Genomic DNA, 22,557 nt, shown 5'->3' with positions numbered 1-22,557 from the left:
AACACTTTCAAATTCATTACCTATTTTAATCTTGATAACACAACCATGAAGGAGGCAAGAATTACCATTTCTATTTTATGCTTGAGGAAAGTAAGGCCCAGAGTGGCAAGGTGATTTGCCCAAGGTCACACAGCAGGATGTGCTTGACCAGTGTCCCAAGCTGAAGACTTTGTCCCAAGCTGGGCTTCTAACTCCTAATTACAATGTTCTTCCTCCCATAACGTGTTTTTATTACGTGTTTTTACCCATTTGCTTTCATGTGTGCTGCCAACGGTGAATAGGTGAGTTCTGCAGCATCCGTGGAATGTCCCACACAGTGCTAGCTGCAGCTCATGGGAATTCTGGGAGGTAATGGAGTACCGGTCTTGGAGAAATTGCTTGGTAACTGCTCAGTGGTTTTATGGAGTATAGCAGGGTACTCTCTGGATACTTCAGAGTTACTCTTTCTTTAAGAACATGATATTGACAATTCTGTTTACTACTGGAAAGATGGCATCTAAACAGCATGCCTGACCTTTGCAAGGTGGTTGAGCAGAGAGGTAAGCATTCAGGCTGTAAACAGACTCTGGTTTTCTAATCCTCAGCATTCTGTCTGAGCTACGGACCACCCGCCCTGGACCGTGTTGGCTTTTAACTATTGCAGTGATACAATTAAAAGTTACCTGGTAAAAAGTCACGATTTCTAAACCAATCTGAATAAGCCTATTCACAGCACCTGGTGGTGCTTTGGCCCCCAAACTAAAGCCAGGTGCCTGTTAGTGGCTATCAGAACCTGAGTTGGCTTCTCTCACCTGCCCCCAACCCCCTCCCCGAATCCCAAGGAAAACAATAATAATGTACTGAAACCTGTAACTTATTCTTGAGATTGATTATATTCAGACTAATGCATTTCCTACTGTCTAATGCTTCAGTAATGGCCCCAAAGGAAAAGAGCAGTCATTATAACAATGAGCCTAGCATAAACCGAGTATGGTGTTCTTAGCCTTAACATAGCAGTTGGCTCATTTGTCAGAATAAGAACAAACTGTTTATAGAAAGTAACCTGGCAATGCATTTTTAAAGCTGGATGCCTTCAAAGGGCACTCGCCTAATAGCTTTATTTATAGTGAAGTTTTATGTAGATTATGCATATTTCTTATAGTCTTGCCACAGTGTCCCTGAACTTTAAAAGCATTATTTTTTAAGAAGTTATAATGTATTTAAAAACCACTAGTGCTTCAATTATGTAGAAAAAACGTAAAAAGTGTATATGGGTTTAATTTGCATTTAGTAATTTCAGGGGATGGTATATTAACCAACTGTGGTTTTTCCTTTCAGGAGAGCACAGACTTAGAGGAAGAGGAGGATGAAGATGACAAGGTGAGTGTTCTCAGGGAAGCTCATGAAAGGGGGTGTTAATATTGTGAGCAGATAGTGCTTTTCTGGTTGAGTCAAACCGGTTTTGTTTTGTTTTGTTTTGTTTTTAGTACTATGGAGTGTCCGGCATAGTAATGTTTGTGTAATTTATAAAGGATATCACTTTTTAAAGATCTTATTCAGTGAGGATAAAAGGGGGTAAAATATAAAGAATTACTGTAATATTATAAAAAGCGTACCTAGAGGACGCTTGTCATTTTATGTGAGGGAAGATCGCAAGAGCCTGCCCCTTGGTGTATAAAAGGTAGATAAAAGGTAGTCTAGGAAGTCAAAAGTAAATCAAGTAAAATTGCTGTTCCTTTGCGCTCTGTGGGGTGGTCACCCACTTCAGAGCCTGTCAGTTTCCCAGCTGTTGCTGGCAATGTTTTCAGCTATATGTCTGTGTACATCTGTCCTTTTTCTTCTCCTGGGAGAATCTCTCAAATCTGCTGCTTTTGTTGTCATTACACTTTCAGACAAACCTTCTGGAATAAAATGAAAAAAAAAAAAAAATGGAAATGCCAAATGAGATGCTACCAGCTTAATGGACTTCCAGCCTCCTAGAACCTGTGGGTGTATGGGGTTTGTGCTGGTTGTGTCTAGGAGGCTTGCAGGAGGGGAAACAGGCGAAAGGGGGGATCTTAAGAGTTAAGTATCCAATATAAAATGCCCATAAAATAGCAACGTATTAAAAAAAAAATCCTGGCTCCATGACACACACAGCCCTAAAATTAATTGAGTGAGCCAGATGGTTTTGCCCATTTGAAGCAAATTGGGTGGATTACAAAGTGAATCTTATTTGTTGTGCTAAAATGATCATTAATAGCAAAATAATAAGATAAAACATAATATTTTTTTTAAAAAATGGAATTGACTCTTTCCAGAATAAGGTCACACAGATGCAGCTTCCTTCTTGATGAATCGATGTGTGTTGCTTCTGAGTAATGTAACTCCTTGAGTATGAAAAATAGTCATAGCCAAGCTAACCTGCATGATGATGGGATGTTTTACCAAAAGAAGCACAAGTATTGATGAAGTTATTTTAAACTTTTACTGGGCAAAATGCTAAATTTTATGTACCAAGGCTTGGAAGTGAGGAAGATTTTCTTCTGTTTGGCTATGTCTGTTAAAATGAGCCCTCCATAGAAGAGGGCGTCATCTGCCCTTTAGAGATCATTATGACCGTGTGTCTTTGGCCCATCTGATAAAGGAGAGCATCCAACAAGAAGGAAATGAATGAAAAGGTGGTGTGACCTGGCAAACAAGAAATTCGGGCCATGGAGTCTAGACCAGTGATTGTCACAAGCCAGCCTTCTACTGAGGTGCCTCAAGGGTTGTCTGGGGGCCTGGGGGTCTGGAAGTAGAGCCAGTTGGGCTTCAAGCCTTCCTGGGCAAGGATGACTGAGTTGGAGCCATAACATCTACATGGAAGAGCTTTGGAGCTCTTGTGTTTATCCAAGCATTGCCCTCCCCATGGCAGGTGTGCCAAACCTGCTACACACAGAGCATGGGCATCAGGATGTTCCTCATTACCCTCAGCACAATTCCATTCTTGAGATACTTCGATTGTAGTATTTTCATAGGGCCTTTAACAGCCACAGCATGGCCATGTTTGTTTGCTTCCTCAATTTTACAGGTCTATGAAATCATCCAGAGAAATAAATCTAAAATGAAATGTTGACTTCTATTTATACCTCTTTCTGCTTAATGCAACCCTTCTACTGTTAGGGAGACTGGTGAACTTTGTAATCCTTACTCATATGTTTTCAATCTCACATCTCTGAGAGATTTGTAAAGTATAGAGGGATTTTCAACTTTAAGACCTCTGGAGCCCACATCATCCCAATATATATTACAGTCCATCATTTCTTCTCCACATAGAGCAGACTCCACGACTGAGATGTGCTCGTCATAGACCTGCACACACAGCCACTGGGCCACCGCCCTCCATCTTGTGATATACCGAAGGGCTTACCCACAGAACCCTCCTGGCTTCTGGTGCATGTTAGACATGACAGACCATGCCTCTGGGAACTGTAACACACCCAGTGAGCGATGGGCTGTTTACAAATTATAAACACACAGCCGTTTCCTTCCAAACCAGAAGAAGAGAGGAAACTCCTTTCTATCCAAACTATCCATCTTGAAAGTGACATTCCTTAATTGCCAGCACCCCTTCCCACCAAATACCATCACAGGCAACTGTGGAAGTTGAAAGCACATGAGGGGCCCCCCTGACACAGCTTCCTTGGGAAATAGACGCATTCTGTATATTCTGCAAGTCTCTGATGCACAGACCTGGACATGGTCTGGGGTCTGTCATACTTTTATTGTCTGGAAGGGGGATTGTTGTAAAATGATATCACTGTAGCCTCTTGCTCATTTTCATTGTCAGAAGTCCATGGTGGTGACCGGTATGAGAAGCCAAATTAGATTGCACAGTTGTGTGCCTGTGTGTGTGTGTGTGTGTGTGTGTGTGTCTGGACTTTCAGTTATAACATAGAACCTTCAGGTAACTACTTTTTTGGCTTTTAGGAAACTAACTGTACAAACTAAACTTTGAAGAGAGGAAATCTTTCTTTCTTATTCCTGATGGCCCATGCAAGAAATTGCTTGTTACAAGTGTAGTTTTCTGGGGACCCCTGAACAAACAGATAATGGCTAAGTTCAGCCAACAGCAATCAGATGACATTTCCTATTTGTATTAGATTCCAAACGTGGAATTCTTCTATGTGGACCTTATTTGTACGGATGGATTACAATGAAAATTGCATTAATTTTCTGCACAGTAAAGGTCAGTAATTGAAGCATGAACCAAGAAACTATTGTGTAAAGTGCTGTATCCCATACTTAGGAAAGGTCACGCAAAGCAATAATAATCTTGTTTTCATTGCGGAAGGTATAAATACTTGCACTAGAGTTTCTTTCTTTTTCCAGCCTGACAAATGCTTACATAGAATATTTTAGCATTTACTATTAACATCAGCAAGAAGAAATCATAAGGGCATGTAATAAAAAAAAATCCTGTCTTGCTATATCATAAGGAAATTGCACTATAATGCCTGCATTGTGAGTTGGTGTGTCTTTAACTCGGCTGTCAGAAATAGGACTTGAATGATCTGTTCTATGATGATCAATGAGTGCACAATTGTCTTAGGGTGTTTAGGGGGGAAAAATTGCCCTTCTGTGTCAATTGTGGGCGAGAAAACAGATATGGATGTTTTTCTTAAGAAAATAAACATCTAATACATTTTTGTGGATCAGTTGTGGAACATTTTACAACAAAAGGATACAAATGAATATTGTATCTCCATGCTGTCTTCACAAATCAGGATATCATCATTAAAATTTAAGTACATTTTAAACCATCAATTTCGGTGTTTAACATGGTTTCCGTTCTCCAGACTGGTTAGTCCACTCATCCCAAGCAGAACCTTCTTAGGGAGAGAAGCACGTGGCCTATTATCTAGAAGGAGTTCTTGCTGTAATATAACCTCCATCATCCTTTGGATGAGTGGGCTAGGCCCATGATGCCTCATTCCCTGTGTTTTCTTATTCCAGAGAGAGACGATGATCTATGTCCCAACCAGGGGAGACCATCATCCTTGGAGAAAGTTTCTTCTTACAATCTCAGTGTGAGAGTAGTTTTGCTTATGATTCATTTGTGCCTTCTTAACAATGTCCCAAACACAGCAAATTTGTTTCATTAGTGATTTTTTAACCTATTGACAGAGCAGTGGTACTTTAAAATGATAAAATGTGCTATTTTCAAGAAAATACAAAGACAGTATCTTTGGAAGGTTAGCAGTAGTTGAATACACACACACACACACACACACACTTTCAGGGCATATGCAATCTGTATATAGGGCATATTGTAGAGGACGTATTTAAGGAAGACTTTCAGGGGGGGTTCCTGGGTGGCTCAGTGGTTAAGCATCTACCTTTGGCTCAGGTCATGATCTCAGGGTCCTGGGATTGAGTCTCGCGTTGGGCTCCCTCCTGGCAGGCTATCTCTCTCTCTTTCTCTCAAATAAATACATAAAGTCTTTAAAAAAAAGAAAGAATAACTTTCAGGGAAATAAAGTAAATGGTTGCTCTGATTTAACTCCTTTTAATTTGATTTAATGTGATTTTTTAGTGATGAAGTTTTAATTGCTACCATTTCTACCAAACGGTAGTCTTACTTTCAAGAATTTAATATTAAAATGGATTCCAGCCAATTCTTAATTATCAGTTTATGCATGTTTTGAATGGGAAGGGATTGGCTTCCCTCTTTCCTGCAGTCTTTTCTCTGACACATTGACTTGCTCTGACTTTTCTTTTAAAACTCAAGCCCCCGTTCTTAAAAAATGTGTTGGCTTCATTACCTTTTGAAGTCATCCAGAAATGTTACTAATCTGACCTTTTGGACCATTATTCATCCTGCTAGTTTCAGGCTCAATAATATTCCTAGTACTTGGGAATTTTCTTTGTGATTTCTATTGTAAGGGTTATACTTGGTGTGTTATTCCCAAATGTTGTGAAATATGATATACCAGAGTATAAATCAGATGGATTATCTATCCTTCTATTAGTTTATGTGCACTGTCTAACAATACAGTCAGAGGCTCTGGTTTTATAGACTGTACTGTGTCTAGATATTTAATTTCTCATTGCCTAAAATGTTTACATCATGCTAATATAGAATACATTGGGCATTGTATCTCCATTATCCACAAGTTATTGTTTTTCTGAGGATAGTAGCTGTTCTCTTGTCTTTCTTAATGGAACCCTCCTCTGTTCCCTGGTGGTTTGCCCTAAATCCTGATTATCCAGTGAGTTTACAAGGTAATTGATAGGTGAAGACCCCTCTCTTTTCCTCAAGGGAAAAGTAATAATTTAAAGTAAGTAATAAAGGACACAAAATAATATAAAACATGATTATTTTGAATATTAGTTAAGTAATTATATTTATAAAAATGTTAATATTAGTAGAGGGTTTATAATTTGCATACTGTTTTTATGTAGTTTAGCCCATCTAGTACTCAAAATAAACCATTAAATTTGATATTATTTCCCCCATCTACAAATTAAGAGAAATTAACTAGTTAGGTTAGTAGCAAAACTCAAATCCAGTTCTTCTGACCTAAATCAGATCTATTTTGGACCATGCCACACTGTCATGAAGGAAACATGTCATTAATTTATCCGTTCATTTTTCTGCATTATTATATATTTATGGAGTGTTTTCTCCCTCTGTGAGCCTCTATAGGTACAAAGATTATAACTATAAACATGGTCCTCTAAATAATTGGAGTATAGAGTAGTTCCTACTTTCGTTAAAGTTTGTACACTAGGTTGGGCAGTGAAGAGGAAGTGTGTGTGTGTGTGAATCAGGAACACTGAAGGAGGTGATGTTGGAGCTGAGTCTTAGGGTAGTAAGAATCACTTGTTGCACTGCTCGATCACATTAATGTTCAATCTTCCGCCCTTCTCACTCCCCTACCTCAAAGAAAACTAAAGGACACACACAGTAAAGTCAGCAACTGCAGCTCATTGTGTGTCTACCTATAGTAGTTACAGAGAACTACCTCCAGTACTTACAGAAAACCACTAGCCCTCCCTGTTTGCCTTGGGGGGGGGGGGGTGGGCATCATGCATCTGTCAGTTGGCTCAGAAACCAATCTTCCTGAGGTCTAACTAAATGCCAAATAACTATCATAGACTGTTTCCAGTTTTTCATTTGTGTTTTATCAATATCTTCTTCTTGATGTTGTTCATTCTTTTACATTTTTCAGCCCTTCCCTGTAATACCAGATGAGATTCTTGTTGCAAGCCAAGAAAACGTGTTGGTAAATACCAGTGTGGAAGCGCTCTCTGAAATGAACAGAGCAGTTTAAAAACCACTTAGAAATGATATTGATTTAAAATCCGGTCTGTTTTATATTCATTTCCCTAAGCAAAAGTATACTTGAGAAAGAAGTGCTCTCCTGAAAAACTACAGAATTTTCCCCCCATTGAAAGCGCATACGCCATGGAGTTGACTGTGTGTGTGTCGGGGGGTGGGAGATGTGCTCATGTGTGCATGCGCCATGGAGTTGAGTGAGTGTGTGTGTGGTGTGTGTGGTGTGTGTGTGTCTGGTGTGCCTGCGCATGCGTATGTGAAAGCGTATGCGCACATGCGCACATCCCCCCAACTCTCATGGGAAGAAGTTGCCAGTGCAGAAAGCCAAGCTTCCCAAGGAATAGTTTTTTATCTCATCTATCAGAAGTATTGCTTCTTATTTGTTATGACAGATACTGAGATTTCGGGGGGTTTTTGGTGGTGGTTGTGTGTTTTCCATGCTAAATCCCACTCAATCTATTTCTGGCATTTATAATTCTTCAAGTTTTCTGGCATTTATAATTCTTCAATTCTTCAAGTTTTCATAGGCTTTTAATATTCCGTAGGATAAAACAGACCAAACATACTCCCATTGAAAGTCCAAGTTATATTTTTGTGCCTTTGCTCTAGAGGGCTGGAATTATTGGAAAGATCTTGAGACAGAATTTTGCATTGATCCCTTTTGGGAATGCTTCCCATCCTGTGACAAATACTACTCCATTTTTAAACATGTCAAAAAGGATTTTTTCTGACATGGTCCATTTTCAGGGCTGTCTCCCCGGTTTTGCTTAGGTAATTAATTGAGAAATGAGGATTTTTTTCCTAAATCAGAACATGTGGGAAATATTTAAAGTAACATACTGATTATATAATTAATTCTGAGTTGTAAATTCATTTTGATGGTGTGAATTCTCTCCCAGAGGCTCCAAGCTGGTTTATTACACCTACAGTGCTGTAGTCATTGGAGCCGTGGGGGTGGCAACAAGGCCTGAAGAAGGATGAATTTGCCTCCTGATTCATTTTTGGTTTTATTTATAAAGCAAGCACATGATTTGTTCTTAATTCGGCTGCTTTACAAACTTAGCCAAAAGACTCAGGTTTATTTTTCTCATATTTTATAAACAAATGGACAATGAAGAAAGTGATGATCTTACATATATTTGTGTGTGTGTGTGTGTGTGTAGAATAATATACATTTTTAGGTTATAGAGATGGAGTTTGTCATCATTTTTCTTACAGTGAGGACCAGTCTTTCTTTATGGTATATCAGAAAACAAAGGAACCTTATGAAATTGGAATTCTGTATCTGAAAAGTTCCATGCTCTCATCTCTTCCATTATATTGTGATGCAAGCTTTATCACGAAGTAGACCCTAAATCATGTGAATTGACTTCCACCTTACTGGTTTTTCAAGTTTGTAGTAAGAAGTAAAATCCATTCTTTCTCAAATGTAGGGCTCTGAGAGTGCGGTGCGTGGTTGGTCACAATTTTTTTGTGCATTTGTTTAATCACACCAGTGGCCACCACTCTTCCACTCTTTTTATTACACATTTCCCTCTATAAATCAGAAGCCTCCTATGTTAAGGAAACACACAAGCACATGTGATAACAGTTCTGTCTTTCTGAATGGATCTCTGTTACTCTTCCCAGGCAATTTGGTAGCAGCCGCAGATGTAATGTTGTGTTTGCTAAACTGTTATCACCACATTCCGTGGTTCAATCTGAGACGTGTAAATAAAGCCAGCATGATGCAGATAAAACTGCCAGATGATCTTTCCGTACAACGCAGGGCAACATGAGTAGACTTGTCTTGGAAGATCATTGCTTTTGAAACTTAAATTAACCCCAGTATTCTTTCAACTAGATCGAAGGTTATTCATTCTTTTATCTCTTTGCATTCTCAAAAGGAAGGGACGTATGTTTTATGAAGTGTCTGGAGTGTACCAAGTGCTTTACATATCTTATGATACGAATGATATTTAATTCTTCAAACACTCGGGAAATGATTAGGCCCTCTCTTTTCCCAGATAGCAAAATTGGGATTCAGAATGGGTAAGGAATTTGCCGTGATCACAAAAACTGATAGATGAAAAGACAGAGTTGAACCCAGTTCCTTCTGACCCCTAGCCTGTTATTTACAAAATGTGTAGGCCTGGGTAGAGTTGGTAAGTCTCATGGTTGGTTGGTTGGTTTATTTTTGTTAACTTTTCACCTCTTGGTGCAAGCAATCCCTGGTTACCCCAGCTCTTAAATATAAGAATGGAAAGTAATGTTTCTGAAATATTTTCAAAAGGCATCATTTAACATACACTCTCATGAGTATTGGGCAAAATAATGCTGGAATGAAAGAGTAGGTGGCAATATGTAACTGAATGAGGAATCTCAAAATTATATATTTGATGGTACAGAAAGAGACAGAACAGAAACCCATAGACATCAAAGAAGCAAATGCCAAAAAGAACCAAGTGTGAGCTGAATACCTACCTTGTGAAATGTCCACTAGACAGTTAAGGGTTTTTTTTTTAAGGGGCTTCTTGTAATGGAGATACACTTGCTCTGGAGTTCTGGACTGGAATCCTATGCCACATGTCCCTATTTGCCCAGAAAATTTCCATTTGCTGTCTCCCCCCCCCCCATTTTGTTTAAATACTAAGTATTTTATTTAATATTTCCGTTCAAATACACTGGGATAAATTGCTTAGGCTTGTCGTTTGTGCATTCTGCTTCTGCTGTGGTTTTTCCTAGTAGCCCTGGGGTTGCATGTGCAGTGACCAGAGATCTCACACACACCCGGTTAAATCCAACCAGGGATAACAAGCAGGGATAACCCACCTATTTTCCTGACCCTTTTCAGGGGCTAAGCCACTAAAACCTAGCTTTAAAGGAAAGCTTTTGGATGGTCACTGATAAAACAAAGTGCTTTCAGATGAGTTCACCCCTTCTTGTCTCAAGTGGTGGTGGAGAAGCCTCTGATGCTCCCCAGTCCCCCCAGTCAGTCACGTGGCATACCAGCCTGTTGGGGCATGGCTATTGCCAAATTTATACGATGCATAAAGCCTCCAAACTGCCAATTCTAGTGGGGTTAGTGGGGAAGATGAAAAATGATAGGGTGAGTGTATGTTAAGTATATGCAGAATTTAAACAGTCCTGTGGATAAAAGAATAAAAAGTAGTCTCAACACTTTATGTTTTGTTTCACTCATTCCAATGAGTAAATCTGCACTTTTTTTTTTTACTGTTTGATAAAGCTTTTTCAGTGAGTAAATAGTAAAGTCAGACTTCATGTTTAAGAAATAATCAAGTAATGATATTCTGTTTGTCAAGATAATTACTGATGAGCTAACTGATAGATGTGTGTTTACATTTCTTGTCTGCCCCTGGGGCCATGGTCATATCATCTGTACATGTAAACTTAAGTTACAAATCTGCTAAAGAGCCTTCAACAGCTAGTAGTTACTTTAAGAAGACCATTTCTGGAAACATGCTTTTATTTATGAAGCCAAAAAGTTGTGTTTACATATCTCTCTGTGGAGTATGACTTTTCTTTTAGATCAAATGACTATTCTACATTTATCTGATTTTTCCATTCCAAGGTTTCATTGTACATGTATGAAAAATGGCAAGGTAGCTGTTAATGTGTTGACTCCAATAGAACTAACGTCTGAAAAATCTTGGGCAGAGTCAAACCGATTGAAACAGTATATCAAATAAGTTAATTCTAAAATTATTTTGATTTTTTTCAACCAATATATGGAACCAAAATAAAGCTTTTGCTAGTTTTACAAATGATAAAATCTCTGACATCAGGAATGCCAACATAAATTTAGCGGAAACATTTAGCATTGGGGATTATTTAATTTTGTAGGGATAGTATAAATGCAAACTTTGATGGAGGACAGCATCATGGCTAATAAGATATTCTTACAAAATGAAGGCATTTATGAGGCAGAAATGTACTTGGGATTGGCCACAGTGCCCTGATTATCCATGATTGTGTACAGACAAATGATAATGCTCCATTGATGGAATTAGAAGCTGTCGTGTCCACACATAGTTATAAATATTTTATATATACAGTGTTGGGTAGAAACAACAAAGTTTTTTGTGACAAAGATATTTCAAATATAAAAATACACTTCAGTGTGGCAATGTGTACTCTGTTTTTTTGCTGCTGGTCATCAATTTGATTTTAGGAATGTTTGAACCTTTGAAGAGCTCTTAGTCAACTTAAACATTTTCCAGAGCTATTGAACTCTTGTGAAAAAAGAAATCTCTTTTTGTTGCATTTGGGTCATAATCAGTTGGAAATTTTTATTCAAAATCTTCGATGACTGAAATGCTAAGTAACTTCATCTTTGAAAGCTTTTAAAAGGTGAGTGCAAGTGAATTTTAAAAGAACTGGAAAAAGACACTGATTTTTTTTTTTTTACAAAAACAAGGAATATTCAGCACAAAGTAAACTATGAGATCGAATGTTGTGCATGGTTCAATATTTAATTCTGAAGTTACCCTTTGGGATACCTCAATTTGTGGAAAAAATCTTTTGATTTTTAATAGAATAAATATCTATTTGACCCAAGAATGGAAGGAAATTGAGAAGCCATTTATTTGGCAGCATAGATTTTGTGAAACATTCAAAGGAATTACGGATACAACTTACTTGAAGTTTTGTCTTGAAAAAATGTTCGACAGAGAAAATTCATATACAGATACAAAAAGGCAGTGCCTTTGAAAATATTTCGGTTAAAATATATATGGATCTCAACATTTAAAAATTAAAATTGATAATGATTTTCTCCATGTAACACATTTTTTGGTGTGAGATTTCAAGGTACCTCAGTGCCTGTAGAGAGAGTATTTTCATAATTAAAATTATGATCCACAGAGTCAATTAAAGGTGTCAATTTAATGACTATTAAGTGCAGCTCTGAAGATGATTGAGGACAATTTTCTGAAATATATAAAAAGATGGTATTAAAAAGTACATTCTTTTGAAAAATACCCTGACCTGGGATTATAAACATCTATAACTAGGAAACCAGTTAAATATGTGAATCTGTAGCACAAACATTCTTTATGTATCATTTAAAAATGTCCAGATAACATAAATAAGTTTCATTTTAATATACGTAAAATATGTTTTTAAAAATTTTTTTAAGTAATGTATTTATAAAAATAAAATGAAATAATCATGTGGGTTCACCGATATAAAATCAAGTTGATAGTTGATAAATATTTCAAAAATTATGGAATTCTGATTATTTTTACTCTTCAAAATGTAAAGATTTGGTTGATAAATTACTATCCTGCTAGCTTAGATATGGTGGGACTCTTAGCCTTGTCTTTGAATATTAAATATGCAAACTAAAACATCAAATTCATTAAAAAGGAAAAGGACATTGAGACAATCATTTATTATTTTGGTATACTAACTTATACTTCCTTCACAACCAGAACCTTGGCATTTGGGTGTTTCATTGGGGTGGGGGGGGAACACACACACAGACACACACACACAGAGTCAATGGAACTAGGACTTTTTATGAATTTGAGCCACATGGAAATTTGAGTCATTTTCCAAGAAATTGTTTTGACCTAAAGTCTATGCTGCTGAAAAGAGGAAGCTACTTTTGCCCTTTGGGTCAAATTCCCTGGTGCTTTCAAATCCTCCTTTATAAACATGAATACTTATGTAGCAGACAGAGATGGGTTTTCACCATTGTGCCCATTAATAGATGTTGCTGAGCATGAATTAGGTTGCTCTGGCAGCATATCTAATTTTTAATGCAAGCTGCTTAAAGAATTAGAGGGTAAGGGAAATAAGGAATTTTAAATTGGAGTGAAAAACTACAAATGTTTTGCTAGTTTGATGTAGCAAGAGGACACAATGAGCCTGCCTTCTCCTTCTATACAGACTGCTTGGATTAAGGAGTTCAACCCAGATGGTAAGAGGTTCTTCAAACCATCCCAGCACCCTTTACTAAAGAGGGGCTGACAGTGGTGCATTCTAACCTCTGCCCTCTCCGTGGTCTGTTTCTGCCAAGTAGCTTCATAATCAAGGACAGGTGGGAGAAGGGACATAATTTGAAGCACATAATTTGTGCTTTTGTGACATTTCTGCCATCCTGGTGCTTTTACCCACAATTGCCGGGTGGTAGATTCCCCTTCCCACCCAACTTGTGTCCAGTTTGATGGAACAGAGAATGCAAGAGGAGAGTGAAATATTTTCTTTTGCTGCACAGAAGGTTATTCTTAAAATGCTCTCATAAATTTAGAAGGTTTTGCTCCATAATTTAGTACAATTCTAACTCAAGTAAAATTCTAGATAAAGAAAAATTTGAGGTTTTTGGTTTGGTTTTTGGTTAGATGTAGTGTCTACAATGACCCAGGTAGGCAAGAGCTGAGAGTCAGATACTAGCTAAATCCCAGTTCCAGTAGAGTTCCCAGGGAGCTAGATTATGGTATCAGAATATAAGAAATTGTGTAAAAATACCACTCTTTAGGGAATCCTCTTTTTCCAACATTTGAGTGATTTCTAAATTCTTTTTATAAGCATTAGCTGTCTAACATGGTAAAACACACTTGAGATTTTCTATAAGCAAAGTAAGGACAATGTTCTTAGGAGGCTGAATTCTGTTTCACCTGAAGAATTGGAGACTGAGGAAGATGAACTTGTATTTGCTTCTACTTCTATGAAGAAAAAGCCAGTCAGTCACTGAGCATCCTCCAAGGGAGTAACCTGTGTAGGATGCAATCTCCAGCAGTGACTTTGTAGTCTGCCTCCAGGTGCCTACTCTGTTTCTGAGGTGGTTGCCAAAGGATAACTGAAATGTTTGTCAGACTTGCAGTGGGTTTAAAACATGACTAAAAACGCAGCAGAGTTTGACAAAGAAGCCACAGTACTAGGAAACCTATCATCTGGATTTCACATGCTGGAAACATACCTGAAGGACTGTGAGGGGATAGGGGTAAGGTGAGCTGGCAGATAACCTTGTGAAGCCAAACAGGAAATCAAGGTCAGCCAAATGGAAGGCGCTGCCGAGTTCTCTGTCAGAAGCAGTAGCTTCCACAGAGAAATGAAACTCTTGGTTCTGTGGGGCTTCCACACATCACTTCCTCACACTGAGGTAGTGACTGAGACACAATGTGAATGGTTGCATCTGAATGAGTGGGCAACAGTTCTTTGGAGTCAATAAATACTTTAAGTTGTGAAAAATGTGATGCATCTCTTGAGTCACTCTGTTGATCCTAACCATGTTATTTTAACACGGTAAAGTAATTTCTATAGCGGGACAATAAAAATGAAGTGACTGAACTAAATCTTGCTTTTATGTTTCCTAGGAATCTGAGAAAAAGGGGTTAATTGAGAGAATCTATATGGTACAGGATATTGTTTCAACTGTTCAAAACATCTTGGAGGAAATAGCTTCTTTTGGAGAAAGAATTAAAAAGTAAGTTTTACATTTGTGTTGTGTTTGAAGTAGAGCTGCCATACATTAGGGCAGTGGGGGTAAGAGGGTGGGGAGGACAGGGATCAGTAAATGCAAAAACAAAAGAAACAAAAGCTACCGTGTTGGAGCAACCCTATTTATATTTGTTGGTTTGTTCTTTGGGCTTGTCAGCTTCACAGTTGGGTAGTGCCTTGGAACCAGGGCGACCATATGGCCAATTCACACCAATTGCCCCAGCATAATTAGTTCACTCTCAAAAGTATCCTCATTTGGGTGATAAATTATAGATTAAAAAAATAGAGTATCCTATTCAGAAATAAAAAGGGAAGCAAATATGCTCTAAAATTGCCTTTTTCACCTGAAACATGGAATACAGTAAATGCTTTTTTTCTCAACTTACCAAAGAGCCGTACATAGATAGTAGCATCATGGATACAAAGATGAGAAGTTAATTCATCACATTCATGGGTACCTTTGACATGGGTCAACAGACTTTCTTTATGAGAGGCAGTGAGTAAATATTTTCATCTTTGTGGACCACAAGTACTCAACTCTGTTAAGTATAAAAGGCATCATTGATACCTAAACGAATGGCTGTGATATGTGTTCTAACAAAACTTTATCTACAAAAACAGGTGGCAGGCTAGAGTTGACTTAAATCCAACCCATAGCTTGCCACTTCCTACCTTAGGTCACAACGAATAAATCTATAATGGAGTCTCAGTTGAGAAAGACTGTTTCTGTGATTCATGTTTGTTTTGTTTCAGACATCACGAACTCTGTTTAACTTGGTCTTCATTTGGTACCAGTGAACAGAGCAATTTAAAATTTTTTTTCTTTTAATTTTAAACTTATTTCCTCCTTCAAATCCAGAATTATATCAACTATGTTGTTCTTTCTAAAGATTCATGGATACCTTTTTTCTTATTTTACTGTCCATTATAGTTTTTTAAGTAAAGAAGATAATATTTAGAAATTGCATGGGTAGGGGTGCCTAGGTGGTACAGTTGGTTAAGCATCTGACTCTTGGTTTTGGCTCAGGTCATGATCTCAGGGTCATGAGATCTCAGGGTCATGAGTCGGGCTCCACGCTCAGTGCAGAGTCTGCTTGAGATTCTCTCTCCCTCTCGCTCTCCCTCTGCCCCTCCCACTCATGCTCTCTCTCTCTCTCAAATAAATAAATCTTAAAAAAAAAAAAAGAAATTGCATGGGCAAAGGAGATTAATATTAGTGCTAAAGGCCAAGGGAAAGTTTTATATATCAAGATGCAGGGGAATCAGTTTATAATGAACATTAAGAAATATAAATAGCTCATATGGGACTTTTTATGGATACTGATCTTTCTCAATTCCTTATCAAATCCAGTTGCTCTTGAGTGGCCATTTATTGTTGGCATAGTAAACGTGTTCTTTTTGTTTATAAAATAAGTTATAAATCATCTTTAAACAAATTTGCTAAGTTTTACTGAACTTACATGTTGCTATTCCCATTATCAATGTCTTAGAAGAAAAATTAAAGAACAGGAGGATTTTTGCTTACATATATTGGTGCCTACCTAGATTTCATATAAATTGACAAATGATTTCTGAAGTTACCCTCAAAATTGTTTAACAAAAACATAAGTGACAATAGGAAATAGTCAAGTGATGAGGAAGGCGTTATACTTCTTCCTTCATTCACTCATTAACTCTCAGTTCTGGGTGTTAGGCACTGACCTGGTCTAAGAATGAGAAATATTCCATAAAACCATGATAATAGCAACATCAGCTCATGTCATGTGCCAGACAGATGCTGTTGTAAACCCTTCACACATAGTAATTTCTTTAAGAAGTTGCTGACAGGAATCAGATTAAATATTCCAACAAGCCTCTGGATTAAGGATTGTTAGTATACCCATTTTACAGATGAGAAAATGGAATCACAGAGTGATTAACTCTGTAACTGAAGGTCACAGAACTAGTAAGCAAAGAAGCTTAGATTTGAACCTGCCCTCACTACTACACTAGAATGCCATTTTCCTCTAAGGATCTATCTTCCAGTGAGGGAGAACAGTAATAATTAGAATTCAGTTGCATATATGTGAGGTAGAGGTAAGACAGGGTGGCAGGAGAGGTCTGACCAGCCCAGAAAGGGATGTAGGGAAGAGAAAGACAGATAGGGGGCACTTGTGAAGAAGAGACATCTTATCAGCATGTCATAACAGGAAGAGATAGTTGAACAAAGAGTTAATGAATGGGGACTTCAATAGGTGGGAGACTGCAAAGGTTCAAAGCTCAAGACTGTGCTAGATCCAGGGAGATGTTTGGGGTTTAGTATATCTGTGTGACAGCAGATGCTGGTGCTAGCGCTTGAAGGTGAGGCAGATCATACAGAACCCTGAGTGGGTAGAAAAAGTCCATGAGGAAAAACTGGATGAGGGACATTCTGGCAGCAAGAAGGATAAGAGGATGTGGAGTGGGGGGCAAGACTGAGGAAGGAAGGCTGTGGCGTTTGGTAAAACCGTCTCCATGCTTGAAGGTCTCTAATAGACAAATGTGGCTGTTGTGCGATTGATAATGGTCAAAGAAATGTGTCTGATGAGGGAAGAAGGCAGGGTGGTTTAAACAGGCCCCCATCTCTGAAGTGCCCAGAACAGCTGTGGTGGCCATGTCTGAGACGTATTTTCAGCCATGAACAGAGTACTGTTCTGCCCAGCTGCCGCACAGGAAGGAAGGCGCATAAGGCTCCACTCCTATTAATTCTTTGGCCATTCATTACCACAGTGACCTTAAAGTTCCTGCTGGCCATTCAAGTGGGATGGCATGTGTAACTCCATTGGAATTCCATTATAATTCAGTGTTGAAGGACCAGGAAAACTTTTACCCAACTTCTGGCAACTAGTAAATAAGTAAGCTTGCATAAAACTCTCAGAGCAAGGCTTTCCAGTTACTGACCCGGAAGACCCCAATCGTATTGCATTTACACGGAACAAGCTATATTTTCTTTTTCTACTCTTCTCTACTTTCTCTAATTACCTTCTCTAATATTACACAAATTTCAAATGTAGGTCTATAACAGGCTAAAATATTTATTGAACATGGTGCATCTATATTATCTCAGACAGCAGGCTGGATGGGTCAGAAGAGGGCTATATTTTATATGTCTTCTCATTATGGAGTGTTGCCTTCAACAGTTGTATTTTTGAGTGGTTAAGGAGGGAAATCTCCACAGAGGAGATAATGAGAAACCTAGAACAGGAAGTCATCCCTGCAAATGCTCCAGAGTCAGGTTTGGAAGCCACATTCATCGGAAGGAGAGCTTCTCTAGATGGGAAGTGATGTTGAGAAATACTAGGCACTAAATATGAGGAAGAAGGTTAAGTGCAGCTTGAATCATGGTGAAGACAAGGGGAGTGATAGACTGATTCACCTTCTGTTCACTCAGAGAGTGGTATGTCAAAAGGAACATAGAATGAAGGCAGAAAGACAAAAGAGAGGGCCAGACACGAGGTCTGAGGAGAAGGTTCACAAGCTAGAGTAAAAACCATGCCTTGTGAACGAAAGCATCAGGTGGGGTCTGATTACAAAAGAATAATCTGTATAGGATTATATGATCAGTCATTTCTGTTTCCATGGGCAGAAGAGTCAGAAGACCTCATTTGTCCTAGCCTGGGAAGTGAGGAAATACAGGATGGAGCTGTTACCCCCTTTACCAGATATGGTCACAGTGATTTTTGTGTCCTGCTTTGGAACTTTGAAAATGATATTCTTAGGACATGTTACTAAGCCTGAATGGTTGAATGAAGGAAGGGGATTCATTGAATTTTTTTTCACTAATTGAAAGGTTTGGCTCATTTGTCTCATTACTGTCCCAAGTCAGGGATTCCTTTTTTAGGAATTTAGGGAGCTCTCAAGTTAGGAAAACTAGGAAAGTCTGTGAAAATGTTCAACGAAATGTTTGATTTTGAGATTGAAAGGGTTTTTTTTAACCTTGGGTGTTCTGTGGAAACCAGCACAAGCTACTCCATGTTAATGGAGAGAAGGTCTAGTAAGTTCTTGAGTGTTAGAGGAATTACAGTGTAATGTCTTTGAACTAAGTCCTCAGTATAAACAGGAGTATCAAATTAAATGAGCAAAATGTACCTTTTTACATTTTCTACAGTGCCTACTGTAGAGGCAGTGAGTGTGGGCTCTTGAGCTGACTTTCTGAATTCAGACCCTAATTCTGTCACTTGTACTGAGAGTAAGTGATTTGGTGCCAGTTATTTAACTTTTATGACTCAGAGTACTCATTTGCAGAATGGGAGTAATAATTATTCCTACTTCATAACATTTTTGGAAGAATTAAATGAATTAGTGCATATAAAGAGCTCAGACTAGTGGATGGCATGTATTACTTAAGAATATTGACTATTATAAATATTATTTTTGGCAAAATGTCTTGACTCTTTCTGTGTCTTAAATTAAAAAAAAATTAAAAGTGAATGTCTCCCTTTAAAAAAAAAAAAAACAACTTTTAAACACTTTCCACTAAAATTGTGGGTGGCTGAGGGGAAAATGCAAGTTAACTGACTTGGCTGTTGGGAGAGCGGATCTGACAGGGTGTCTGTGAGAGTGATACACATCTTCATTAGAAATGAAGCATCCGGAAAAAAAAAAAAGAAATGAAGCATCCGGGGCGCCTGAGTGGCTCAGTCGTTAAGCGTCTGCCTTCGGCTCAGGTCATGATCCCAGGGTCCTGGGATCGAGCCCTGCATCGGGCTCCCTGCTCCGCGGGAAGCCTGCTTCTCCCTCTCCCACTCCCTCTGCTTGTGTTCCCTCTCTCGCTGTGTCTCTCTCTGTCAAATAAATAAAATCTTAAAAAAGAAAAAAAAGAAATGAAGCATCCAACACTGATACACATGACATACCGCACACTTGCACACACAAACAACTATTGAGATCTTTATAAGGATTAATTGGAAAATAATTGACATCTTGATAAAATTTTAAGTTTTCTAATATAGTCTTCTATATAGGTCATTTTGAATTTATTTCAGTATTATTTTAGAGTTTTATGAAAAGTTTGACACATTTTTGTGAGATATATTCCCAAATATTTGATTTGTTCCATGATATTTTAAATGGTATCTTTTTTTTTCAGATTTCATTTTCTACTTGTTTGCTACTAAGATACAGAAGTGAAATTAATTTTCCTACATCAACTTTGTATCTATAAATTTTGGTAAACTTAGTTATCTTAATTTTTATCTGAAGACTATTATTCTAGATTTTCTATTGCATAAACATATTATCTAGGAATAATTTTTCTTCCTTATTTTCCAGTCCTTATACATTTTTCTATGTTTTCTTTATTGTACCAGTTACTAGCTCCAGGACCATGTTGAACAGAATTGGTCTTGGTGAACATTCTTTTCTCCTATGTGATATCAGAGAAAAAACTTTCAACATTTTACTCTAAGAAAGATATTTGCTATAGGGATTTGTAAAGACGCTTTATCAGATTAAAGAAGTTCCCTTTTATTCTTAGTTTACTAAGAGTTTTTATGGTGAATGTGAGCTTTGTCAAACTTTTTTCCTACATTCATTGGAATGATAATTTCCTTTCCTTTGTTTTTGCTAATGTGGTCTATTATTGTTTTTGATTTTTAAATATTAAGCCAATCTTCCACTTATGGAATAAACCCAACTTTGCCACACTATACTCTCTCTCTTCATATGTTGCTATATTTTTATTTACTATTACTTTGCTTAGGATTTTTACAGCTATCATCATTAATGAGATTTGAGCTGTAATTTTCTGTTCTTAAATTCCTTATGGAGAGATTATTCTAGGCTCATACAACATGTGGGAGTGTTTTCTCTTTATCATTATCTGGAAGAGTTTATGTAAGCCTGGTGTCATTATTTCCTTTAAGATTCAATAGAATTTGCTGGTGAAGCCTCTGGACCTGGAGTTTTCTGTTAGGAAAGGTTTTAATTGAATATTCCATTTTTGTGAAATATATAGATGTGTTCAGCCATTCTATTTCTTCTCACATCTGCTTCTGTACGTTGTCCTTTTCTGGAGTTTGCTTGTTTCATTTAAATTGTCTACTTTTTGATATAAGCTTGTTAATAAAATCCTTTTATTTAATAAAATCCTTCCTTTAATGTCAGTAGGATCTGTAGCATTGTCCACTTTTTTATGCTTGATATTTTTTTAAAGGGGGAGGTGGGCAGAGGGAGAGAGAGAAAGTCTTAAGCAGGCTCCATGCATAGCACGGAACCCGACGTCGGGCTCATTCTCACAACTCTGAGATCATGACCTGAGCCAAAATCAAGAGTTGGCTGCTTACCTTTAATCAGAAATAGTAACACAATTGTGAAATTTATAAAGTCATTTGGGATAACCACAAAAAACAATTATTCGTAACAGACAAAGACTTTCTAGGAAAAAAAAAAAAAGTCGGCTGCTTAACAGACTGAGCCACCCAGGCCCCTCTATGCTTGATGTTAATTGTGTTTTCCCTTCTTTCTTGATGGGAATTTATTAATTATGTTAGTCTTTAGAAAGAACTGTCATTGACCTTTGTTAATCTTCCCTGCTACCTGTTTTCTTTTTCATTAATTACTAGTACTCTTATTTTTTTTTCCTTTCTTCCTTTTACTTTCCTTGGGATTAATTTAGTATTTTTTTTCCTAACTCTTTAAGATAGATCACTGGATTACAATTATTCTATTTTCCGAACATTTAAAGCTCTACAACTGCCTGTAAGCATAACTTTAGCTCCAGGCCAGATATTTTGGTGTTGATATTTTCATTATCATTCAAGTTCAGTAAAAACTTTTTTTTTTTTATTTTCTATTTTTATTTCTTCCTTGGCAAAGAAATATATTGCTTAATTTCCAAGTATATGGAGATTTTCTGGTTATCTTTTTGTTCCCAATTTCTAATTTAATTGCTTTATGGTCAGAAAATATTGATCAAGAAAATGGCCTACTTCTGTCTCTCCCTGTGAGCTTGGAAAGGTTATTGAGTGTATTGTGTGTGTGTGTATGTGTATGTGTGTGTATATATGCATATATGTATGCATTGATTAATCTTGTTGATTGTGTTCAATCTTTTGTATTTATACTGATTTTTATTTTTGGTGACTTCTTGTATCAGTTACTTAGAGATGTATATTAAAACTTTCCACTGTGGGGACAACCTGGGTGGCTCAGTCGTTAAGCATCTGCTTTTGGCTCAGGTCACGATCCCAGGGTCCTGGGATCGAGCCCCACGTCCGGCTCCCTGCTCGGCAGGAAGCCTGCTTCTCCCTCTCCCAGTCCCCCTGCTTGTGTTCCTGCTCTCTCTCTCTGTCGAATAAATAAATAAAATCTTAAAAAACAACAACAACAACAAAACTTTCCACTGTGGATTTATCTATATCTCCTTGTAGCTTGGTCAGTTTTTGCTTTCTGTATTCCAAAGGTATGTTATTTGGGTTGTATCTTTTATTTTAAAGATTTTATTTATTTATTTAAGGAGAGCGAGTGAGCAGGGAGGAAGGGCAGAGAGAATCTCAAGCAGACTCCGCGCTGAGCACAGAGCCCAACATGGGACTCGATCTTACAACCCTGAGATTATGACCTGAGCCAAAATCAAGAGTCAGATGCTTAACCGACTGAGTCACCCAAGTGCCCCTGGGTTGTACATATTAAAATTGTTATACTTTCCAGGTGAATTGGATCATTAATAGGAGGTGACCTACTTATATCTAAGCAATAAATGAAATTTTGCCTTAATATCTTAACTAGTAATAATACGACTATACCATCTCCTGCTTGCTGGTTTCTTCATAGTATATACTTTCCTATTATTTTCTTTCAACCTGTCTGTTTAT

At 37.6% G+C, this 22,557-nt stretch overlaps 1 protein-coding gene across 3 annotated transcripts in view; it reads left to right on the top strand.

Moving 5' to 3' along the window:
- Positions 1-22,557, top strand: part of MCTP2 (multiple C2 and transmembrane domain containing 2) — a 240,841-nt gene that overhangs the window by 205,958 nt on the left and 12,326 nt on the right. For all 3 annotated transcript variants that reach the window (XM_021680654.1, XM_021680656.1, XM_021680655.1), the window contains 2 exons: positions 1,318-1,359; positions 14,602-14,711. In XM_021680654.1, coding sequence (XP_021536329.1) covers positions 1,318-1,359; positions 14,602-14,711 — 152 coding nt within the window. The remainder of the gene's footprint in view (positions 1-1,317; positions 1,360-14,601; positions 14,712-22,557) is intronic.

The sequence above is a fragment of the Neomonachus schauinslandi genome, chromosome 9, assembly GCF_002201575.2.
Source record: "Neomonachus schauinslandi chromosome 9, ASM220157v2, whole genome shotgun sequence".
Classification (NCBI taxonomy): domain Eukaryota; kingdom Metazoa; phylum Chordata; class Mammalia; order Carnivora; family Phocidae; genus Neomonachus; species Neomonachus schauinslandi.
The sequence above is the reverse complement of the archived record's forward strand: the minus strand, read 5'-3'. Positions and strand labels throughout refer to the sequence as shown.